This window comes from Poromitra crassiceps (assembly GCF_964638095.1).
Source record: "Poromitra crassiceps genome assembly, chromosome: 18".
NCBI classification, from domain to species: Eukaryota; Metazoa; Chordata; class Actinopteri; order Beryciformes; family Melamphaidae; genus Poromitra; species Poromitra crassiceps.
Window position 1 is genome coordinate 26,662,839 of NC_139636.1, and position 18,906 is coordinate 26,681,744.

Sequence of the window (18,906 nt, forward strand, 5' to 3'; positions counted from 1 at the left end):
CGTCAGTCTTTTGAAGCTTTTCTATAAGGAGCAAACAACATGTAACAAACACGGAGGTGATGTTGCCCTATTGTCAAAACTATGATTCAGTGGAGTTTCATAGCGTTGCCACTCAGTCCGTCCATAAGATTTAATGGTAATGCTTCTAAACGTGGTGTGATCCCACTCAGTTCTGCTGACACAATGTTTTGTTTTGATCTGTTTTTCTTTTCATTTCCACATTGTGATAACAGCCTACCTTTCACTGAGGCTATGCACAATGTACTGTAGGTTAGGGTAAACACTCGCACTCCACAATATATACACTCGCAAAACAGCTCCAGGGTTAAAAAAAGAAGAGAAAAATAGTTCTTTCGCAGGTCATTACATAAGCATTGTGCATCGCTTACGGGTGACTTGAATACAACACGACAACAGATCCAAAGCAGTCGGTCAGAAAAAGACGCGGGTTACTTGACCCATGTTTCAACACGGGTTTAATGCCTGGTCGTGACAATTCAAACCTGACCCGCGTCACAACCGGGCAGAGATGCATAACAATTAATAGCACAGGCTATTAGCATAGAAAATAGCAACCCGGCCTGGGTGGCGCCATTGACACTGAAATGAACCCTGGTCCAACCCACTCAACCCGGGTTAACCCTTTCATACCTAAAGCCAACCCGGGTTAACCCTTTCATACCCAGAGCCAACCTGGGTTAACCCTTTCATACCTAAAAGCCAACCTGGGAATAACCCTGGTTGGACCCTCGGTGTGAAAGACAATCGGTTATGGAGTGAAGGAAAAGCACACCTGAGGGTCACTTTGATGGTGATGCTGTTGACTTCATCGCCTCAACCCCAACACACCTAAAGAAAGAGAGGAATATGATGTATTCTGAAGACAGATACGAACAGGCTGGTTAGAAACAATAGGTCGATATTCAACAGGGTTTGAGGTCAGCAGTGTGATCAAGGGAAAAAGCCCATTCCAGGTATTATGATGCTCTTCTTGGTGAGATAGGCAGACTATGCAAAGCAAACAATGTGAAGTGAGGTGAACAGCCAGAAAACCTCACCTTGAGACTGTGTAAGCACAAAAGGTGCCAGCGCTGTTCACTGCGGAGGATCAGTGGCATTGCAAACACACACACACACACACACACACACACTCACAAACACAAACACTGTAAGTATGCAAGTGATTTTAGCCATTCTTGTGATACTTGACACAGGAAGACAATGCATTTCTGAAAACAAGATGAGGGTCCAAACGTTTTTTCCCCTAACAAGAAATCATCAGTCACGTTACTTCAGAGTCCGTATGACACTTAGCACTGCTGATTATGACCAGATACTGACAACCAATACTTTGGCTGTTCATTTATCTCAATATAATGTGATAATTGTGCGACGGCAGGCTAAAATCTCCCCTGTTATTTCCCATAACCAGTCTTCAATGTTTTAAATATCCATGACTATTCTCAAGGGGAGATATGAGTACGATGTAGACGCTACACCTATATTCATATGACACACATGACTGACTGTATAGCCCAGACTTTCTTTATTGGATGGGGGTTCACGGATGGAAGAAAATGTCCCTTTCATTTCTCAGAACCAAAAACAGATTTCTTGCTCAAATGGTTTGAAACTAAGACGACCAGGAAAAGCAATAGCTTTCCTTCTAACATTCTGACGTTTTGATCCTTTTTTCTTTTTTCTTTACTACTAGAAACAGAACGTGCTCCTTTCTAGCGTCCCTCGCCATGCCCGCTGAACTGACAGTGCTCATTCCTACCGTGCCTCCTCATCGTCATCGCTCATTTCTACCATGCCTCGGTTTGCCCTCGAGGTCACAGGTGCAGCTCGCACACTACTACGCGTGCTCACCCACTTCGCGGGCTTGCAGACTGGCACTTCACGCCGTTGTGCGCCGCGCCTTTTTTGCCCAATTATATTAGTAGGATTCATTTCATATTCCAAAGATGTAAACCATACGATCCAACAGTTTTGAGTGCAAGTTCTTTCAACAATGTGTCAACAGTTATTTGAAAGCATTTTCCAAACTCATACAATATTATTTTAAAACGGATTAAAGTGTTGCTCTAGTATTGAAATGTGGTCAGTCAAATTAAAAATGTCACCAAAATGACAACACATGTAAATGCAGGAAGGCATATTGCTGAACTCAGAATGCATTAGTTTTGCACATACTGTTGGACAGCCTTAGTATAGTGCAGGTTCTGGATCTGATGACAAAACTGCCTTTGGGGGGAAATGTTCATGCCTTCTAGAAAATCAAGAGATGTGCCTCTCGGGATACTAAAATGTAGTACTTTGACCCAAAATAACCAGGTGGTAGTACTGTAGAGTCGAATGCTATACTGAGGTGTGACAGGATTGCCCGGATGCGCAGAAACGGTGAGTACATGTATATTATTGTCAATGCTGTGTGTGCTCAAAAGGGTTTCTGTTTTGGTTTGTTTTTGATATATTTTTTTACAGTGGCTTCAGCCTCAGTCAGGACATGAATCATATTCTTTCAAGTGTAGCACACAAATATAACCACTGGCTGATTGGGAAACATAGTTAGGCATAGTATTAAGATACAGTTCTTCTAAATGACCATGCAAAATGGCTGCGTATGGATTTAACAGACTGGACAGCTGTGCTCAATCACACAGGGTAGTGAGGCAGTATGTACGGAAACAAGCAATTCATGCTTTGACTGTTAATAAAATAAAGCACTCATGATGGCAGCTTTTAGTCAAGTGGTTGTCATTGGAACAATAATACAGTTGCCAAGTGCAGAACAAATAAACACTGTAGTGATTTAGACAAAACATTGTACATTGTATTGAACATTCTTTTGTTTGATTACAAGTCTCGGCTATGATATGGTTCATAACCTAGATAGCCTCCTCCGAATGCCACAGTCAGCTGGAGTATCATTGTCTGTTTTAAGAACCACTACAGTTAAGCCTTCTATTTGTGATGGTACAAGTTGCTCAGATGCTTGTCAACATGTATTATAAGTAAAAATAATAATAATAATAAAATGTTTTTTTTTATGTAAAATTGTTTTGTAAATTCAGCTGCCAATGTAAAAAATATTGTGAACTGTATTTTTTGTATCATACCTCACTACTGTTTTGTTTTCCTTTTTGTATTGTAATGTATATAAAAAGCACTTTATTTTAATTTTTCAAATAAAGAAGAAATCAATACTTTTTTATTTGATTGGCTCATGATTATTGTCAAGTGCAATCTGACTATAGACCATTTCCCCTGAGTATGCTATACGAATTGCTTACAAATTGTAACTGGCAGCTACAGTATCAAATCACTTTATGCAAAACACAGCTACTGTGCAGCTATAATCTGAGATGTGGGATAACTCGATTTTTTTTTTTTTTTATGGCTCTCCCAGCGACAAGCAGCTGTGGCCGGAGGCATTATGTTTTCGGGTTGTCCGTCATCCGTCCATCTGTCCCGGTTTCGTTAACACGATATCTCAGGAATGCCTTGGGAGAATTTCTTCAAATTTGGCACAAACATTCATTCGGATTCAAGGATGAACTAATTAGATTTTGGTGGTCAAATGTCAAAGTCACTGTGACCTCCGTCCATCCGATTCTCCTTAACGCGATATCTTCCAAACACCTTGTGGGAATTTCTTCAAAATTGGCCACTTGGACTCAAGGATTAACTGATTAGATTTTTGCGGTCGAAGTTAAAGGTCACTGTGACCTCACGTCCATCCCATTCTTGTGAACACCTGTAGGAATGCCTGTAGAGAAATTCTTCAAATTTGACACAAACGTCCACTTGGACTCAAGGATGACTTCATTACAATTTGGTGGTCAAAGGTCAAGGTCACTGTGACCTGACAAAAGACGTTTGTGGCCATAACTCAAGAATTCATGTGCTACAGTAATTATGACAAAATTTCACACAAATGTCTAATAGGATCAAATGAAGTGACATTTTATATCCAAAAGTTCAAAGGTCAACTTTGCACTGTAGCTGAGATCAGCTGCATAGGAATACAGTAGTTCTACAGTTAGTGCCAAATGAAAGGGCTGTTGTTTGACGGCAAAGTAAAGCACTGGAAATTGTCAAACTATAGCGTACATGTACACTGACATTGATTTATTTAGGTGAGCCTTATTTTAGGTGGCTAAATTATGTTTTTTCTCATGACCCCCATTCACAGAAGCAGAGAGCTCTGCTCCCCTGTCAAAGCTGCTCCGCTGCTCCTAAATGGGAGCACACTGGATGCATTCTACTGTGGGTAGGCCACTCACTATCAATAAGTAGGCTACCTCATACAACTAACCCCATGTCCAAAAATCTGAACTATCCCTTTAAGTTGACAACTACACATCTGACCAAACCAAAATGACATGTGGGGTACCCCAAGGATCAATTTTAGGTCCTGTCCTATTTAACCTTTATATGCTCTCTCTAGGCCTAATTATGCAAAAAAAAACAAAATAGCTTACCATAGCTATGCAGATGACACCCAACTTTACATAGCCCTCTCATCGGATGACTATGCCCCCATAGAGACACATATGTCCAAACAAGATCTTGAAAAACTAATTCATGCTTCCATTTCTAGCAGGCTAGACTACTGCAACAGTCTTTTCAATGGTCTTCCCAAAAAAACTATTAAACAACTACAGCTCATTCAGAATGCGGCTGCTAGAGTTCTAACAAGAACCAAGAAAGCTGAACACATTACACCAGTTCTCAAATCCCTGCATTGGTTGCCAGTAAATCTTAGAATAGACTTTAAAATTCTGCTAATAGTTTACAAATCTCTCAACGGGTCAGGCCCACACTACATCTCTGAAATGCTTCTACACTATGAACCATCCAGATCCCTGAGATCTTCAGGCACTGGTCTACTAATTGTCCCGAGGACCAAATCAAAACATGGTGAAGCCGCGTTCTCCCACTATGCCTCTCATAACTGGAACAAACTCCCTGAACACATTAGATCTGCCCCTACTCTGCCTATTTTTAAATCCAAGCTAAAGACCTTTATGTTTACTCTTGCCTTTAACTGCTACTAAACTACTGCCTCTCTCCAGCCCGGCAGAATAAACCTGTATTCGGCCTGTAATTTTTAATTTTTTTTTTTTTTCCCTGTACATTTCCAACAAATGGACTGTACATGTAATAATAATACTGAAGAATGCCTTGTAACTTATTTAAAACAGAAATAATGTTTCGTGTTTGTTAATTTGAGTATATATTCTAACTAAAACTGTCGGCTGTGTTTTTTATATATGCATTGCTTTGCTGCTTGTTTTTTCAATTATTTTTTTGTAAAGCACCTTGAATTGCCTTTGTGTATGAAAGGTGCTATATAAATAAATTTGACTTGACTTGACTTAATAATCACATTAATTTGATTTGGACACCAAGATACTTGTATGAGTCCAGTCCAGCCTCTTCCCTTCCTCTCCCTGGATGACAACCTGGACAGGGGACCTCCTGTTCCTCTGGTAGTCCATCACAAGCTCATTGGTGGTTTTGCTGATATTGAGCTTCGGGTGATTGTCGTTGCACCGTGTGACAAAGCTCTCTATCAGTCCTCTGTACTCTCTGAGTGAAGACAGCAAGTTTCTCACTGGAAATTATTCACTGGAATCATACATGTTAATAGATAACTTCCATTTAGTACAAATAAAACACGCTTAATAGGCTACCTTGTCTTCACTAGGCCTACATACTGTATATTTTGTGAGTCTAGAGACATGAATGTCAACTGCAACTTGAGTACTTGACTTGTTGGCGGAGGCCTACAACTGTGAGGCGGGTATTTCTAATTTATTTCATGTTACGAGATGGAATTTTGTATACGGTCTACTATGTGTGTTCAGCTATGTGTTTTGAAGTATCCCTAGTTACAGTGAACAGCTGAATGCTAAGTGTGCAGCCTAAGTCAACATAAAATTCATTAGTGTAGGTGGAGTGTAGCAGCAATGTTTGCTGACAGAAACCTCACCTGAAGGGAAAAAAAAACCCACACATAAGCCCAGTTGTTGACACAAATTAGGCCTAAATGAGCTTACTCTGTTTTTAATAAACAGAAATAAAGACAGAAAAATAACCTACTTAGGTAGCCTAGTCTACACCAGTGATTCTCAAACTTTTTCACATCAAGGACCCCCAAACTGACACAAATTAGACCACGGACCCCTCCATTTGATTATTTTAGCTTTTTATTTTAGCATTGTATTAGGCTACAGAAAGTGTATGAAACCCATGACCAAAATAGTTATACATTCTGTCATAGTGTTAGGCCTACTTGGATAAAATGATAGTGAAAATAAATTACCCCCCCCCCCCTTTTGCTCCCTGGAACCCCGCCCTCAATGACCCCTAGGGGGTGCCTGCTGCTACACACTTCCAAGTGTGCAACACTTTCACGGACACTGAACAAACTGATGGAAAGCAGCATTATCCAACATTAAAATCTCTCAGACTGGGTGGAGTGAAAAACACTGCAAACAATGACACAAGTGTGAGTGTCACTGATAAAGCGTACGCACGCAATGCAAACACACACACATCCATACTCACACACACCTTAAAGACAAATAAAGCACAGCGCGTGAATGTATGTTCCCATCCCCCCAAATGTAAGTGAGCGTTACAGCGGTTTTCCAGAGCTGCCATTCACATCGATCTGATATTAGACAGAGAATTCAAAATGAAGACTGAATGAAATTAATAGCAGGAATAACCTTTAGATGCGGATGGATGATGATACATAGGATGTCATGTGACACACAGTGACATGCGGACCAATCAGTAGCTCGTATCGCCTCTGGAGAGTTTAATTGAGACATTTAGAGGCTTTTATATGACCGCTGGCTGATAGGCTGCTGACGCTCATGAGCTTTGGAGTAAATATGTGCCTGTGAAGAAGCTGGCTCTTATTTTTTTTAACTGTTTCGAGGTTTGTGCGCTTTAAGTGTGATTTTATTTCATCACAATGGACAGAGCCAGCCTTCAGCGCTTGTTTTCGGCGTGTGATGTAAATCACTCTGGCACGATCGAGTACGAGGACTTCACCGCTGTTTGTCGCGAGCTGAACGTTCCCGAGCACGAGACCAAAGCTTTGTTCAACAAGTTCGAGCCGCACGCGGGCGGTTACATCGACTACGGCAACTTTTCGTCCAAGTTCCAGGAGGTGTTCGAGACCCTAGACCTGGCAGCGGCCTTCTCCCCGAGCCCAGCCGGCCCGTGGGACGAGTTTGTGGGCAGGATAGACGGCGCAGGTGCGCTCCTCTCCGAAAGGCAAGTCTCTCAGCCAACAGTCACAGGTGTTCAAGCTCCGTGCTATTAAACCAGGATGTAACGTTACTGTATCGGCATGTGCCAAACAAACTGTTACTTTTAGGTGCTTATATTATTCTCATTGTGGTAGGCTGGTAGCTAACTCATGTTTATAGATACCATTCTTTATTCCGCACACGCGCACACAGGTGTGTGTGTGTGTGTGTGTGTGTGTGTGTGTGTGTGTGTGTGTGTGTGTGTGTGTTGTTTTACTGGACACAAAGAATGGTAGGCTACTGATTAGTCCAAAGGGGGCACTATAATACAATATCAAATTTGTAAAGTAGGCCTAGGGGTATGGAGACTGAAAGTTTACATCCTGTAACCAAAGACTGTATCTGTGAGAAAATAAATCCACTTTGTAATCAAAAAATAGATCCGTAAGCAAAAACATAGATTTGAAAACAAAACTATCAACAATCCAATCAAAGAAAAAAAGAAAAAGTTTTAGATTTTTCATTTTCATGTGAATTAAAAAAAGTTGCATGCAAACACAAACATTTTGTTCTCAACTTCAAAACATTTGTTTGCGAAACCATTACCTTTGCTTACAAAGCTCAACTTTTCTTTTGCGAAATGAAAAGTTTTGTTTGCAAAACCTGAGTTTTGCAAAACCTTTTCTGTTACAATAAGGGCGGGACCTACAGCAGAAAGAAGTAACGCACGTCCCTATTGGCCAGTGTCGATCGGAGTAATGAAGGTGAATGTGTGAAAGTGTTGGATCAACCAATGATCAACCAGTTCTCAAATAGCTCAGAGAATGTGATCTGATAATGGTAGAACAAGAAAGGAATGAACTGAACAGGGTCAACAGCCCCCCATGATGTGATGAGACTAATACCGTCATATAGCCTGGCCCTATATATACCAGGATCTAATGTCAGGAAAAGGGATGAAAAAATAGATACCGCCCAAGCCTAACCTTAATAGTTTAGATCAGAAAATACTGGCATGGCTAAGCATTTTGAATATCTTGTTTGTAAAGAATGTCTCTGTCTGTGCTAACCTCCTCATTATATATGTATATACAGATCCTTTCCAAAAAATTAGAATATCATGGAAAAGATTTTTTTTCCATTATTCCTTTCAAAAAATGAAACTTTCATAGATTATAGATTCATTACACACAAAGTGAAATATTTCTAGCCTTTATTTGTTTCATTTTTCATAATTTTGGCCTACAGCTCCAGAAAACCCCCAAAACAGTATTTCAAGAAATTAGAATAGTGTGAAGAAAATCAGCAGTTCTCAGTTATGACTGACTCCAGCCTCAGTCCACTCCCTCTGAATCTCCACCAGATTTTTTAATCGTCTTTGCTTGACAATCCGCTGAAGCCCACGGTCATCCATGGTATTTCCATGATATTCCAATTTATATATATATATATATATATATATATATATATATATATATATATATATATATATCCTTTTGTACTCCCACAGTCTTAGGGAGCAGCTGGCTGAATTGTACCAGGCCATCCACTCCTCTGCTAACACGGCTCTGCTGCAGCAGTATGAGGACATCATTCACTCTCTCATCAATCAAAGCTTGGACCACAGGCTGGAGAGCGAACAGCTGGAGAGCACTTTGAAGCGGTAGGAATACGTTTCTGCATCTTCAAAACATTCAGGGCTACTGTACAGTATGGGGCTGGTACAGCTCCAGGCTGTTTAATACTTTACTCTGCAATCCTGCATGGGTAAAAGAAAAAGAAAAACAATGGGAATAGTTGTGGATGTAGAATGAATCACATCAGTGTTAGCTGAGGGACATGGTTTATAGAATGAGATTTGTGCCACCAGACAACTGAATTGTGATCAGTGAAATTGAATGTTGGCATTTAAATATAAATTAATTAAATTAAATTAAGACATTTCAACATATTGATTTGTATTGGGATTCCTAAACTTTACATGTTCTTCCTGAAGCAGTTATTTTGAACACGGCAGTGGAGCATTACTGCCCTCTTGTGGCTGAAAGATATACAGAGTCAAACGGAGAGCAGGCACAAACCCTCACTGACCCCAAACACTGACACACACACACCACAAAGGACTTACTGCTTCACACGTTATGCCTACACCGGAACGGGGCATGACAGATACAGATCTCGTCCGCATACCGACATCTCGTGCCAGAATGGACAGACACACATTTCACTTAGAGAAGCGGCTGCACAGCAAAAAAGTTTAACTAATCACATACAAATTCAGAACACATAATTCAAAAGGTTGGTGGAACAAATCTCACCCGATACAAATTCAAGGATGGGGCCATAAAGCCATAGGCTTGATTGCTTGGACCGATTCCCATTCAAAAATCCTGTTTTACTTCCTGCCTGTTTAGACACAAATTGATGTGATTTGGGTGGGATGTGAAATAGTCTAATTGCCTGACTGAATGATTAACTATAAGATTTGTTACTGCGGTTACTACATAACTGATATTAAGGTTAAACAACAGGGATTGTAAAATACTTCTGAATGTTTAAGGAAGATATGAAGGAAGATGTGAATGAAAATGTTTTGTTAATTTCTGTCCCTGTTCTCTTCAAGGAAGATATCTCTTACAAAACACCTTGAATCAACAAATGGAATTCTAACCCTACACAGGAGGGCTTTGCATCTAAGCTTTATGTTGGTTCAGTGACCATGAGAAAGGTGACATTCCATAGTCAAGGAAGTTGGAACACTTAAATGTGTTGCTCTGCCAGTTTTTCTGACTTCGCTACAAACTGGAGAAACGCCCATTCATTCATATTCCCAGACACTTGCTGAAGTAAATGGACCCTGGAAATCTTCACGAAAAAAAAAAAAAAATCCTAAAAATAGAACGTATGTGAGCCTACACTGTCACTTTACAGAAACCTCACATACAAAGATGTAAACCTTGTATCTGCTTTTCAAAGGCCCGCCCTCGCTCGGCTGTGATTGGTTCACGTGCTGTCACCTGACGAGAGCAAAGCAGGCACAACTGAAGCCTGTATGAAGTTACTCTCAAATCAGTCAAGTAGATAGCTATTAGCTAATAGTTGTTGTTGTTTTTTTACAAATGAATATGGATTTTCATTCCTACTAATACTGAGATTGGTGACTCGATATTAAGCCTCTGGGACGGCTCTTGGACAACTAACTTTGCTTCGGCAGACACAAACCTGAGCTTAAATATGTGTTCAAACAGAACAGAGGAGCTGAACAGCAGTCAGCTGACAGAACTGGAAGACGATATTCAGCAACAACTTGCTCGAGTAGAAGAGACGGTGAGAGAGGAGGTGAGTGTGACACCAAGGAATGTTCATCATAGTGGACTGTGGATATACAGTATGCTCTAATGCAGTGGTTCCCAATGTGGGGTGCGCGGACCACCAGAGGTCCTTCAGGGGGTCCCCAGCTAATTGATGAATTGTTACACTTCACCATTATTTCATCTAAAAGAAGCGAACACAGTTAGAGAATGACTATTTGGACCAGGGGGAGAGGCTCTGTGGCTTTAATGTGGACTAAATTAAATGGCTGAGAATCACTGCTCTAATGGCTACAATTAGAGGATTGGTCTGTTGCATAAACTTTCATTCAAAGATGCAATATAATATGGAAATAGCCTAAACAAGTTGATTCATTGTAATACCATAGTGAAGCACCCTCCATTGCCTCTTGTAAGTTACCTGCATATTAGTGACAGAGTACAGCAGCAGGCTACATGTCTCACAAAGAGCCTCTGTAGCATCAGATGAAAGCCCCTCTTCAGTGCCTGAGCCAGTGGTCCACTTAACGGCTTGGGTTTCATGTTTTGCAGGAGCATAAGAAAATGGAGGGAATCATCGCTACCATGCAGAGGAGACATGACAACCAGGTTGCAGACCTGCATGCAACTGTGGACAGGCTGTTACAGGTTGGTTTCTATAGATGGCATCATGCAAGAGGAGTTTCTTATCCATAGCAAGGTGATTGTGTGAAGATGGTATAATGGTTACTTGTCAACAGTGTATTGAGGTTAGCTAGAAATATTGCCTCAAACACTAATCATGTGTTACATGAAGAATATGAACTCCTGCCCTCTGGCAGGAGATACTTAATTCCAACTTTCAAGAAGGTCAGACTAAGAAAGTCCTTTATACACCAGTCGATCCTGAGGCTTAATCAAGAACATGGCCGAGGGTCAGTGGAGTAGTGACCAGTGCTCTCTGTGTGCTGTATGTTTGTATGTATCTTTGTATTTTTGGTTTTGTTCTCTTTGTCATGTGTTTGTGCATGGGACTGCCGCTGTCTTGCAAGACAATTCAGTGTGAACTGACAATAAAGTATATCGTATCGTATCGTATCGTAACATGAAAAATAGTGAAAAGGAAGCCACTTGACCTCCATAGAGTACAATAAACCAAGGCGCTCTTGTATGGGTAGTTCAGCTGTGATTTCTGAAGGAAAAAAATCACATTCTAGATGTCCTGTCAGAGAGCACATTGTTTACTTACCCACTTACGCACACTGGCCACACCAGACTCTTGTGTTGTAGGTGAAGCAACTCATGGGCCTGTAAAGTAACTCGCTCACTCACTGTTCGCCTCACAGAACCTGAATAGACAGAACTGTCTTTCCTGTTTAAATCAACGTTCCTTGGAGTGGCAGACATTTCTAGGTGTTGGGCTAGCTTCTGTATGAGCCGACTTACAGCAAGGTGTTGAGTTCAGAGCTTTTTCAGCAAGGACCATAGCAGTGGAAACCTGGCTTTGCATCTGAATGGAGTTGGTACTCACGCCACCATTAGGCGGTGGTATTTTACACGCTACTCCTGTCTTTTTTAAATACGATGGGTCAAAAGGATTTTTTTCTTCACTAAAGTTAGGTTTCAGACAGTTTCAGTTATATTTGTAGGCTTTAGGCTAAGCTATGTTAGTTCTGTATCTGACTGAAGTTTTGACAATTTGCTAAGCACTCATGCACCAGAGATATCTGCACCATTCTCAGGCAAGTGTGACGCACTTTACAGCCTGAATGCCTGCTCTTGCGTTGTCACCATAGCAACCCTTTAATTGCCATAGTGACCATAGTGATATGGTGTACCAGCCAAATTACCAAAAGGTAGAAGGACTGCTCTATCCATTCCATTCAAGATCTGTGGTTAGCCTATATGCCCCCTAGTGGTCATTAGACGGCATTGCACTATCTGCAGATGAGACACTGAACCAGGATCAATAGAGAGCCGCAGGAACGAGTCCGGAAATCATCGATGCTAACAGTCCTGGTTCTTCACTGTTTTCGCCTATGGGAGTTTTGAATGGGTTTTTGGCACGATGCTTCTAATAATCTCTCTGGGCAACGCTGGCTTAATCAAACGCGAACCAGTGTTTAGTAATATCATCTTCACACACGAGGACCACTTTTATGAGTTTTGAAGCTTTTACGTGCCGTTAAAAGGGCGGCTAGCTAGCAAACGGCTAAATGAGACTACACTGTTGAGTCGATGGGGATATATACGTCAATAACGTCACCACTTCAAAGGACGAACACGGAAATTCTCTTTCCATCACCTGGTTCAGCCCCGTTCAGCCCGGGGTAATCAGTGCACACATCAACAACAGTCCAGGTTGAGTGCTGACGTGACGTCGAAGCCTATGCGACAGTGTGTAGTTCTGGATTAGTTTAGCTCGAGCTTTTTACTTCTAGGGCTCGCATTTACGCTACAAAACTCATGAAAGTGGTCCTCATGTGTGAAGATTATCCGACTGAACTCTGGTTCGCGTTTGATTAATCTTGCGTTGCCCAGAGACCGTATTTGAAGCATCGCGGCAAAAACCCATTCAAAAATCCCATAGACAGAAACAGTGAAGAACCAGGAAGTCCGGGACTTCCGCGTTCTGACTACAAAAATATGTCATCCCTGCGGCTCTCTATAACTGGCCTCCTCTCTGTACTGCTGAACTGTGCAGGCTGCTTCACATCAAATACCCTGTGTTGTGTTATTAACCACATCTAAAAAATTCTAATGAACAAAATGCCTGTGAAAATGTTTCTGCTCAAGAGCCAAGAGGAATTTGATCTCAGCCATTCAAAGGAGGAAGTTGTCAGACTGAACAGACACATCAGTGATCTTACACAGGTATGTAATGATTGGACTAATTGCTGTAGGAAGCAAATCGTGCACATGCTGTATAGCATTGTCCCACTTGTTCTCTGGCTCTCCTCAGGAAAATGAGCAGCTGCAGAGCTCTCTGCTGAAAGCCCAGACAGACATTTCCATTCTGCATTCAGAGCTGGACAAGCTGAAGAACATGTATGCAGATCACAAGGTTCAACATGAAAGGTTCTTAGCCCACTCAGTTCATGTCTGATTCACACAGTAAACCCAATGCACTGCAGAACACAATCAATGTGTTTTCTATGTGTTCACAGAGAAAGTGATGAGCTGAAGAGGATGGTCATAGAATACCAGTCTTACTCCAATCAGATTCAGATTCTCCAGTAAGTCTGTCTGACAGTTGACGCTGTTGTTGTTGTCGTTGTCCAGTATGGACATTTAATGAGGAATTTTTGATTGGATTTCATTCAAGCATGCGTTGTGGATGTCTTGCAAGCACACTTTATTATCTGTGTTTTTACCACTATACCCGGGTCAAATAGTGTTTTGTTGCTATACCTGGGTCAAATAGTGTTGTTGCCGTCGGGTGAAAACCTTTGATCTCCAAAATGTTAACTTTTTAGGAACTAAAAAAACAAGACTAGGCAAGCCGGACCCAGGCTGCTTCCGCATGCTGCTGATGTCAGTCAGCCCCTGAGACGTTTCTTGACCGGACGGTCCGGATCCGGCAAAATCAGACTTTAGCTTGGGGGGAACGACTCCCTTTTGCAGCCAGCCTCAAGTGGCCATTGGAGGGGAACAGCAGTTTTTGGCACTTCCGCATTGCCCTCAATGTGAACAACCAAGCACCCCCCCCCCTACCTCCCACAACAGTAGTGTTTTGCAAATCATTATTAGCATCCAACCTGCTTGGACTACCAAATGGACAGGCTTTTGTGCATCAGGACAATCCAGTTGAGAGGCACATAGTCAATCACATAAAAGGTATACTAGATTGACTTTTAAATAGTTTCCAGTGATGGTGTTAATTTTCTGTTGAGTTAAAACAAATACAACATGCTACTTGACCCAGTTGTGTATAGCACACATACACTGTGTGAAGCTCAACAGAACCAGCATGTGAGCTTTTCTCGTTTTTGCTTGTCTGTCTCATATATCCAGACATATATTTTGCTTCTTTTTCCCCCAGTATTTTCTTGTACTTATTTCTAGAATATTTTGTTTTTTATTTTCCAGAATTACTTCTTCCGATAAACTTAAGTTTATTATTTGGAGAAATGACTGTACTTTTGATAAACAAATAGTAACCGTGTCAAAAAATTAAGATGTATAAAAGGGGTAGGAAACTACAAGCATTAGCTTCTTCCTTCTCCTTTTTTGAACATACATGTCATTTATTTTCTTGGTATAACATGTGAAACCATGTGGAAAATGTTTGATTGTTTGATCTCATGTTAAAAAATAAAAATCTCATTCATTCATTCATTCATTCTCTGATTTGCTTATACACACGCTATCAGGCAAACGAACAAGAAGCTGTATGACAGTAATGACGGCCTGCGCTCTGCATTAGCCAGTGAAGCCGTGGCAGCTAAAAGGAGGGTAAGTGCCTTCTTGTTTGTAGATGACACATTTCATCATACGTATTGGCTCCACATCAGACAGATGCTGCTGATGCAGTCAATAGTTTTCTTCATTTGTTCAAAACGTTTCCTCTGTGACATTCAACAGCCTTTTGTGTTTGATGTGTCAAACAGCTATCTCCCCAAAATGAAATCCCAGCCAGGAGGATGAAGCCCCTCAGACAAAGCACACTCAACAATAGCAGGTTTACAAATGTCTTTTCCGCTCCTTTCTGAATCGACACGTTGATCTTGATCAGTGTTGGGCAAGTTACTGAAAATTAGTCATTATTGCAGTTACTAGTTACTAGTCTCAAAGTAATTTACTTTGAAAATTACTGCTACATAATACAAGTAATTAGTTACTAGGGAAAGCAACTTTTGTGTTACCTTTTGATTCTCTCATTAATGTACACAGCATTATTTCAGTGTTGCTGGGGCACAGTGTGGGACAAGACAAAGTGTCAAATTTGATCCATCATTGTACCTGCATGGGATACTTGGACATTTGCTTATTGGGGAGGCTTATAGCCTACTGAAGGTCATTAGCCTCTGGGGCTCTGGCTGCAGCTGTGGCGTGTGGAGCCTTTTTACCAGGCAGGGAGGTGGCGTCTCTCCCCGGACTAGGTCCGATGATCATAAACCGGATAATCCTTTGAAGTTGTCCCCTATTCTAAATTAACTAGTAACTAGCCCGTTTAAATTTCAGTAATTGTAATTGAGTTACTAAATTTGAAAAAATAATTAGTTAAATTACTAGATACTGCAAAAAGTAGTTTAATTACAGTCCCAAAACTGATCTTGGTTAATTAAATCAATGTCACAGCTAAAACCAATGTGTGTGTGTGTGTGTCCGTGTTTTGGTTCAGTAAAGAGCAGGATTCCTCTAAGTCGCACTACTCCCATGTGAGCAGCTGGGCCGATAAGTACCTGGACAGTGGACTGGCCCTGCCGATGGACACAGCTGAAAGCTCAGGCAGTGATTATGACAGCGATGACAGCAAAAACTCTGTGGAGACTGTGCACCACAGTTACTCGTATGTCCCATCTGATGTTGAGGTTAGGACAACACCAGGTGCAAACACCAAGTCACACAATATGCTCGTAAGGTACAGTATGTATGTATGGGGATTTGACCTTGGGTTGTATTTTCTTCTTTCATATCAGATATCTGATGTGAAATCTGAGGCTACGTTGTCGGCTACGTTGTCGGTTACACCTAGCAAAGCCAGTTCCATTGCGTCGTCGTTACGAAGACGCTTGTCTGCCTTTTCCACAAAGGTAAAAACGGTTAGCTTTTTAATGCATGATGCCTTTTTAGACTTAATGCCACAATCTAGAAGAAAGTGCATATGACATTGGGTAAGCGTGTGTTGTTTTTCTTCCTTGTTACAAAGCCATCAGATGTAGACATAGTAGAAAATGAGGGGCCGGCTCCAATGTACCGTCTGGTTTTAGCCGGAGATGCAGGAGCTGGAAAGTCCAGCTTCCTGCTGCGGCTGACGCTCAACGAGTTCAGAGGAGATATTCAGACAACACTAGGTGAGTTCAGAGGAGATATTCAGACAAAACTAGGTGAATGCCACAACAAACCACATTCAATAAACACAACTCCCATGCAATCTTTTGGGGTGGCTGCTTGATTTCAGATTCCCTTTTTAATTTTTAATTTGATTCTCAGGGGTCGATTTCCAAATCAAGAAGATGCTGGTAGACGGAGAAAAGACGAGCCTCCAGATATGGGACACAGCTGGGCAAGAGAGGTAGTGAATTAACCCTCATAATGTTCATCAAGGAAGGAAGTAGCCTACAAACAGGAAAAAAAATCTGATGTGGATTAAAACTGGTTCAATATGATTGGTCAGGAATGCCGGTGATGCTTGGCTTAACGTTGTTTTCCATTGACTTTAGGTTCCGCAGTATTGCCAGGTCATATTTCCGTAAAGCTCATGGAGTCCTACTGCTGTATGACGTGACTTCAGAAAGCAGCTTCCTGAATGTCAGAGCATGGGTGGATCAGATCCAGGTATGTGTGATGAGGGCGAAAGAATTACCCCAAAAACAAGCAAATAGTAAACTGTCGCTTTACCACCGAGTCCCCATTTTTATTCTCCCCCACATTGTATAACTTTAACTGTATGACCTGCTTTACCACTGACTCTCCATTCATTGTCAATGCCGCCCCCTAGCGGCACAAAGTCAATGTTACAGTGTGACAGACAAACTAGCGAAACAACTAATGAACTAATGAACGAACGCAAGACCGATCCATAGTCCCCCCCTTTGGTGGGGACCAAAAAAACAAAACAAAAAACATGACGGTTAACAATGTCCCTGCATACACACAGGACTCAACAGAAGAGCAAATCCCAATGTGTGTTATTGGAAACAAGGTGGATCTCCGAGAAGCTCTTGCGGAGGGAAGCTGTGTGAGCACTGTGCACGGGGAGAAGTTGGCCAAGGTACGTTCCTTATTTCATCTCAAACTCAAAACCTGTCCTGCCTCCCACTGGTGTCTAAACAAATTGAGGGAAATGGAGCGTGTCAATCCTTTTTTCTTGCAGACGTACGGTGCCTTGTTCTGCGAAACCAGTGCCAAAGAGGGAACCAATATCGTGGAGGCTGTGCTTCACCTGGCGAGGTAGGAGAGAGTCTAAGAGGCCATTTACACCTGGCGTTAACATGCGTTTTCTGTGATCAGATTGCAATCAGATTGTGTTTTATCACTTGAAAGTACAGGTGTAAACACCCCCAAAACGCATTGAAGAAGGATTGCAATCTGATCGGCCAAACCACCTCCGGAGGTGGTCAGGGATGCATTGTGTACACATTGAACACAAGTGTAAATGCAATGTGTCCTCTCAATCTGCATACAGCAACTTTATGTGGATTGAGAGGACAACCATTTCTGCAATCTGATTGCAATCAGATTGCAGAAAATGCATGTTAACGCCAGGTGTAAATGGAATCAGGCTGAAGTGATAAAATACAATCTGATTGCAATCTGATGGCAGAAAACGCATGTTAACGCCAGGTGTAAATGGCCTCTAAGAGTTTCCATATTCTGCCCTTCACCAGCCATGGCAACACTTCAACAAGTCTCTCTTTTTCCCTACAGAGAAGTCAAGAAGAATGTCAAACTGAGGCCGCAGTCGAATTCTCAGGTCAAATTGAGTCGAGCCAATCCAAAGAAGACGCTGAACAGCTGCTGTGGACTTTAGATCATCTACATTTGGAGATGTTTTAATGACAACGGTGCATTTTCTCTCTCTCACTCACACTCTCTCACACACACACACACACACACACACACACACACACACACACACACACACACACACACAGGGAGGGCGAAAGAGAGAGAGAGCCCCCAGACGCACATCTCTGCTCTCCGTGTAGATATGCACAGTAGCCTATTGCAACACATTTCTGCCCCTTTTACCTCCAAATGTTCTTTTGCACCGAGGTGGCATCTCTCTTTATATGTTTTTACATCTAACTTGTAAGAGCGTGCCAAGCAGACTTGTGCTTTTCCTGGCTTGATGCGCGGTTCGCCGACGCCCTCATTGCCACGCTGCTCTCTGCCGCTCGCCTTGCCGACCAAAGGGGTGAACGGCTTCAGCCTGCCTGCACCTGCTCTACTTCAAACAGACCTCTACCTTCAGTCCTCTACAAATCTAGAATAGCACCCGCCAAAATGGCTAGTAATGGCGAGTGACTGATAGTTGGTGGTAATGTCAAACCCCAACAATTTACACATTGTTCCTCTAGGGGGTGCTGCAGCACCCTCCGCACCCACCTTCCTGTGCCCATGTCCTTATGTGCGCGTGCGTGCGTCGGTGTGCGTGCTTGGTTTCTTCGTTACTT

The 18,906-nt window shown here is 41.9% G+C and overlaps 1 protein-coding gene across 1 annotated transcript; it reads left to right on the forward strand.

The window, feature by feature from the left end:
- Positions 1-6,994: 6,994 nt before the first annotated feature.
- On the forward strand, positions 6,995-18,282 carry rasef2 (RAS and EF-hand domain containing 2; the record flags this gene model as incomplete). Its single annotated transcript, XM_083654795.1, has 17 exons — positions 6,995-7,299; positions 8,791-8,937; positions 10,523-10,613; positions 11,138-11,233; positions 13,361-13,438; positions 13,527-13,642; positions 13,732-13,800; positions 14,938-15,019; positions 15,175-15,245; positions 15,909-16,098; positions 16,207-16,320; positions 16,437-16,581; positions 16,721-16,802; positions 16,951-17,065; positions 17,388-17,501; positions 17,604-17,680; positions 18,158-18,282. The coding sequence occupies 17 exons, from the start codon at positions 6,995-6,997 to the stop codon at positions 18,258-18,260; spliced, it is 1,995 nt and encodes a 664-aa protein (XP_083510921.1). The 3' UTR covers positions 18,261-18,282.
- Between the last annotated feature and the right edge of the window lie 624 nt (positions 18,283-18,906).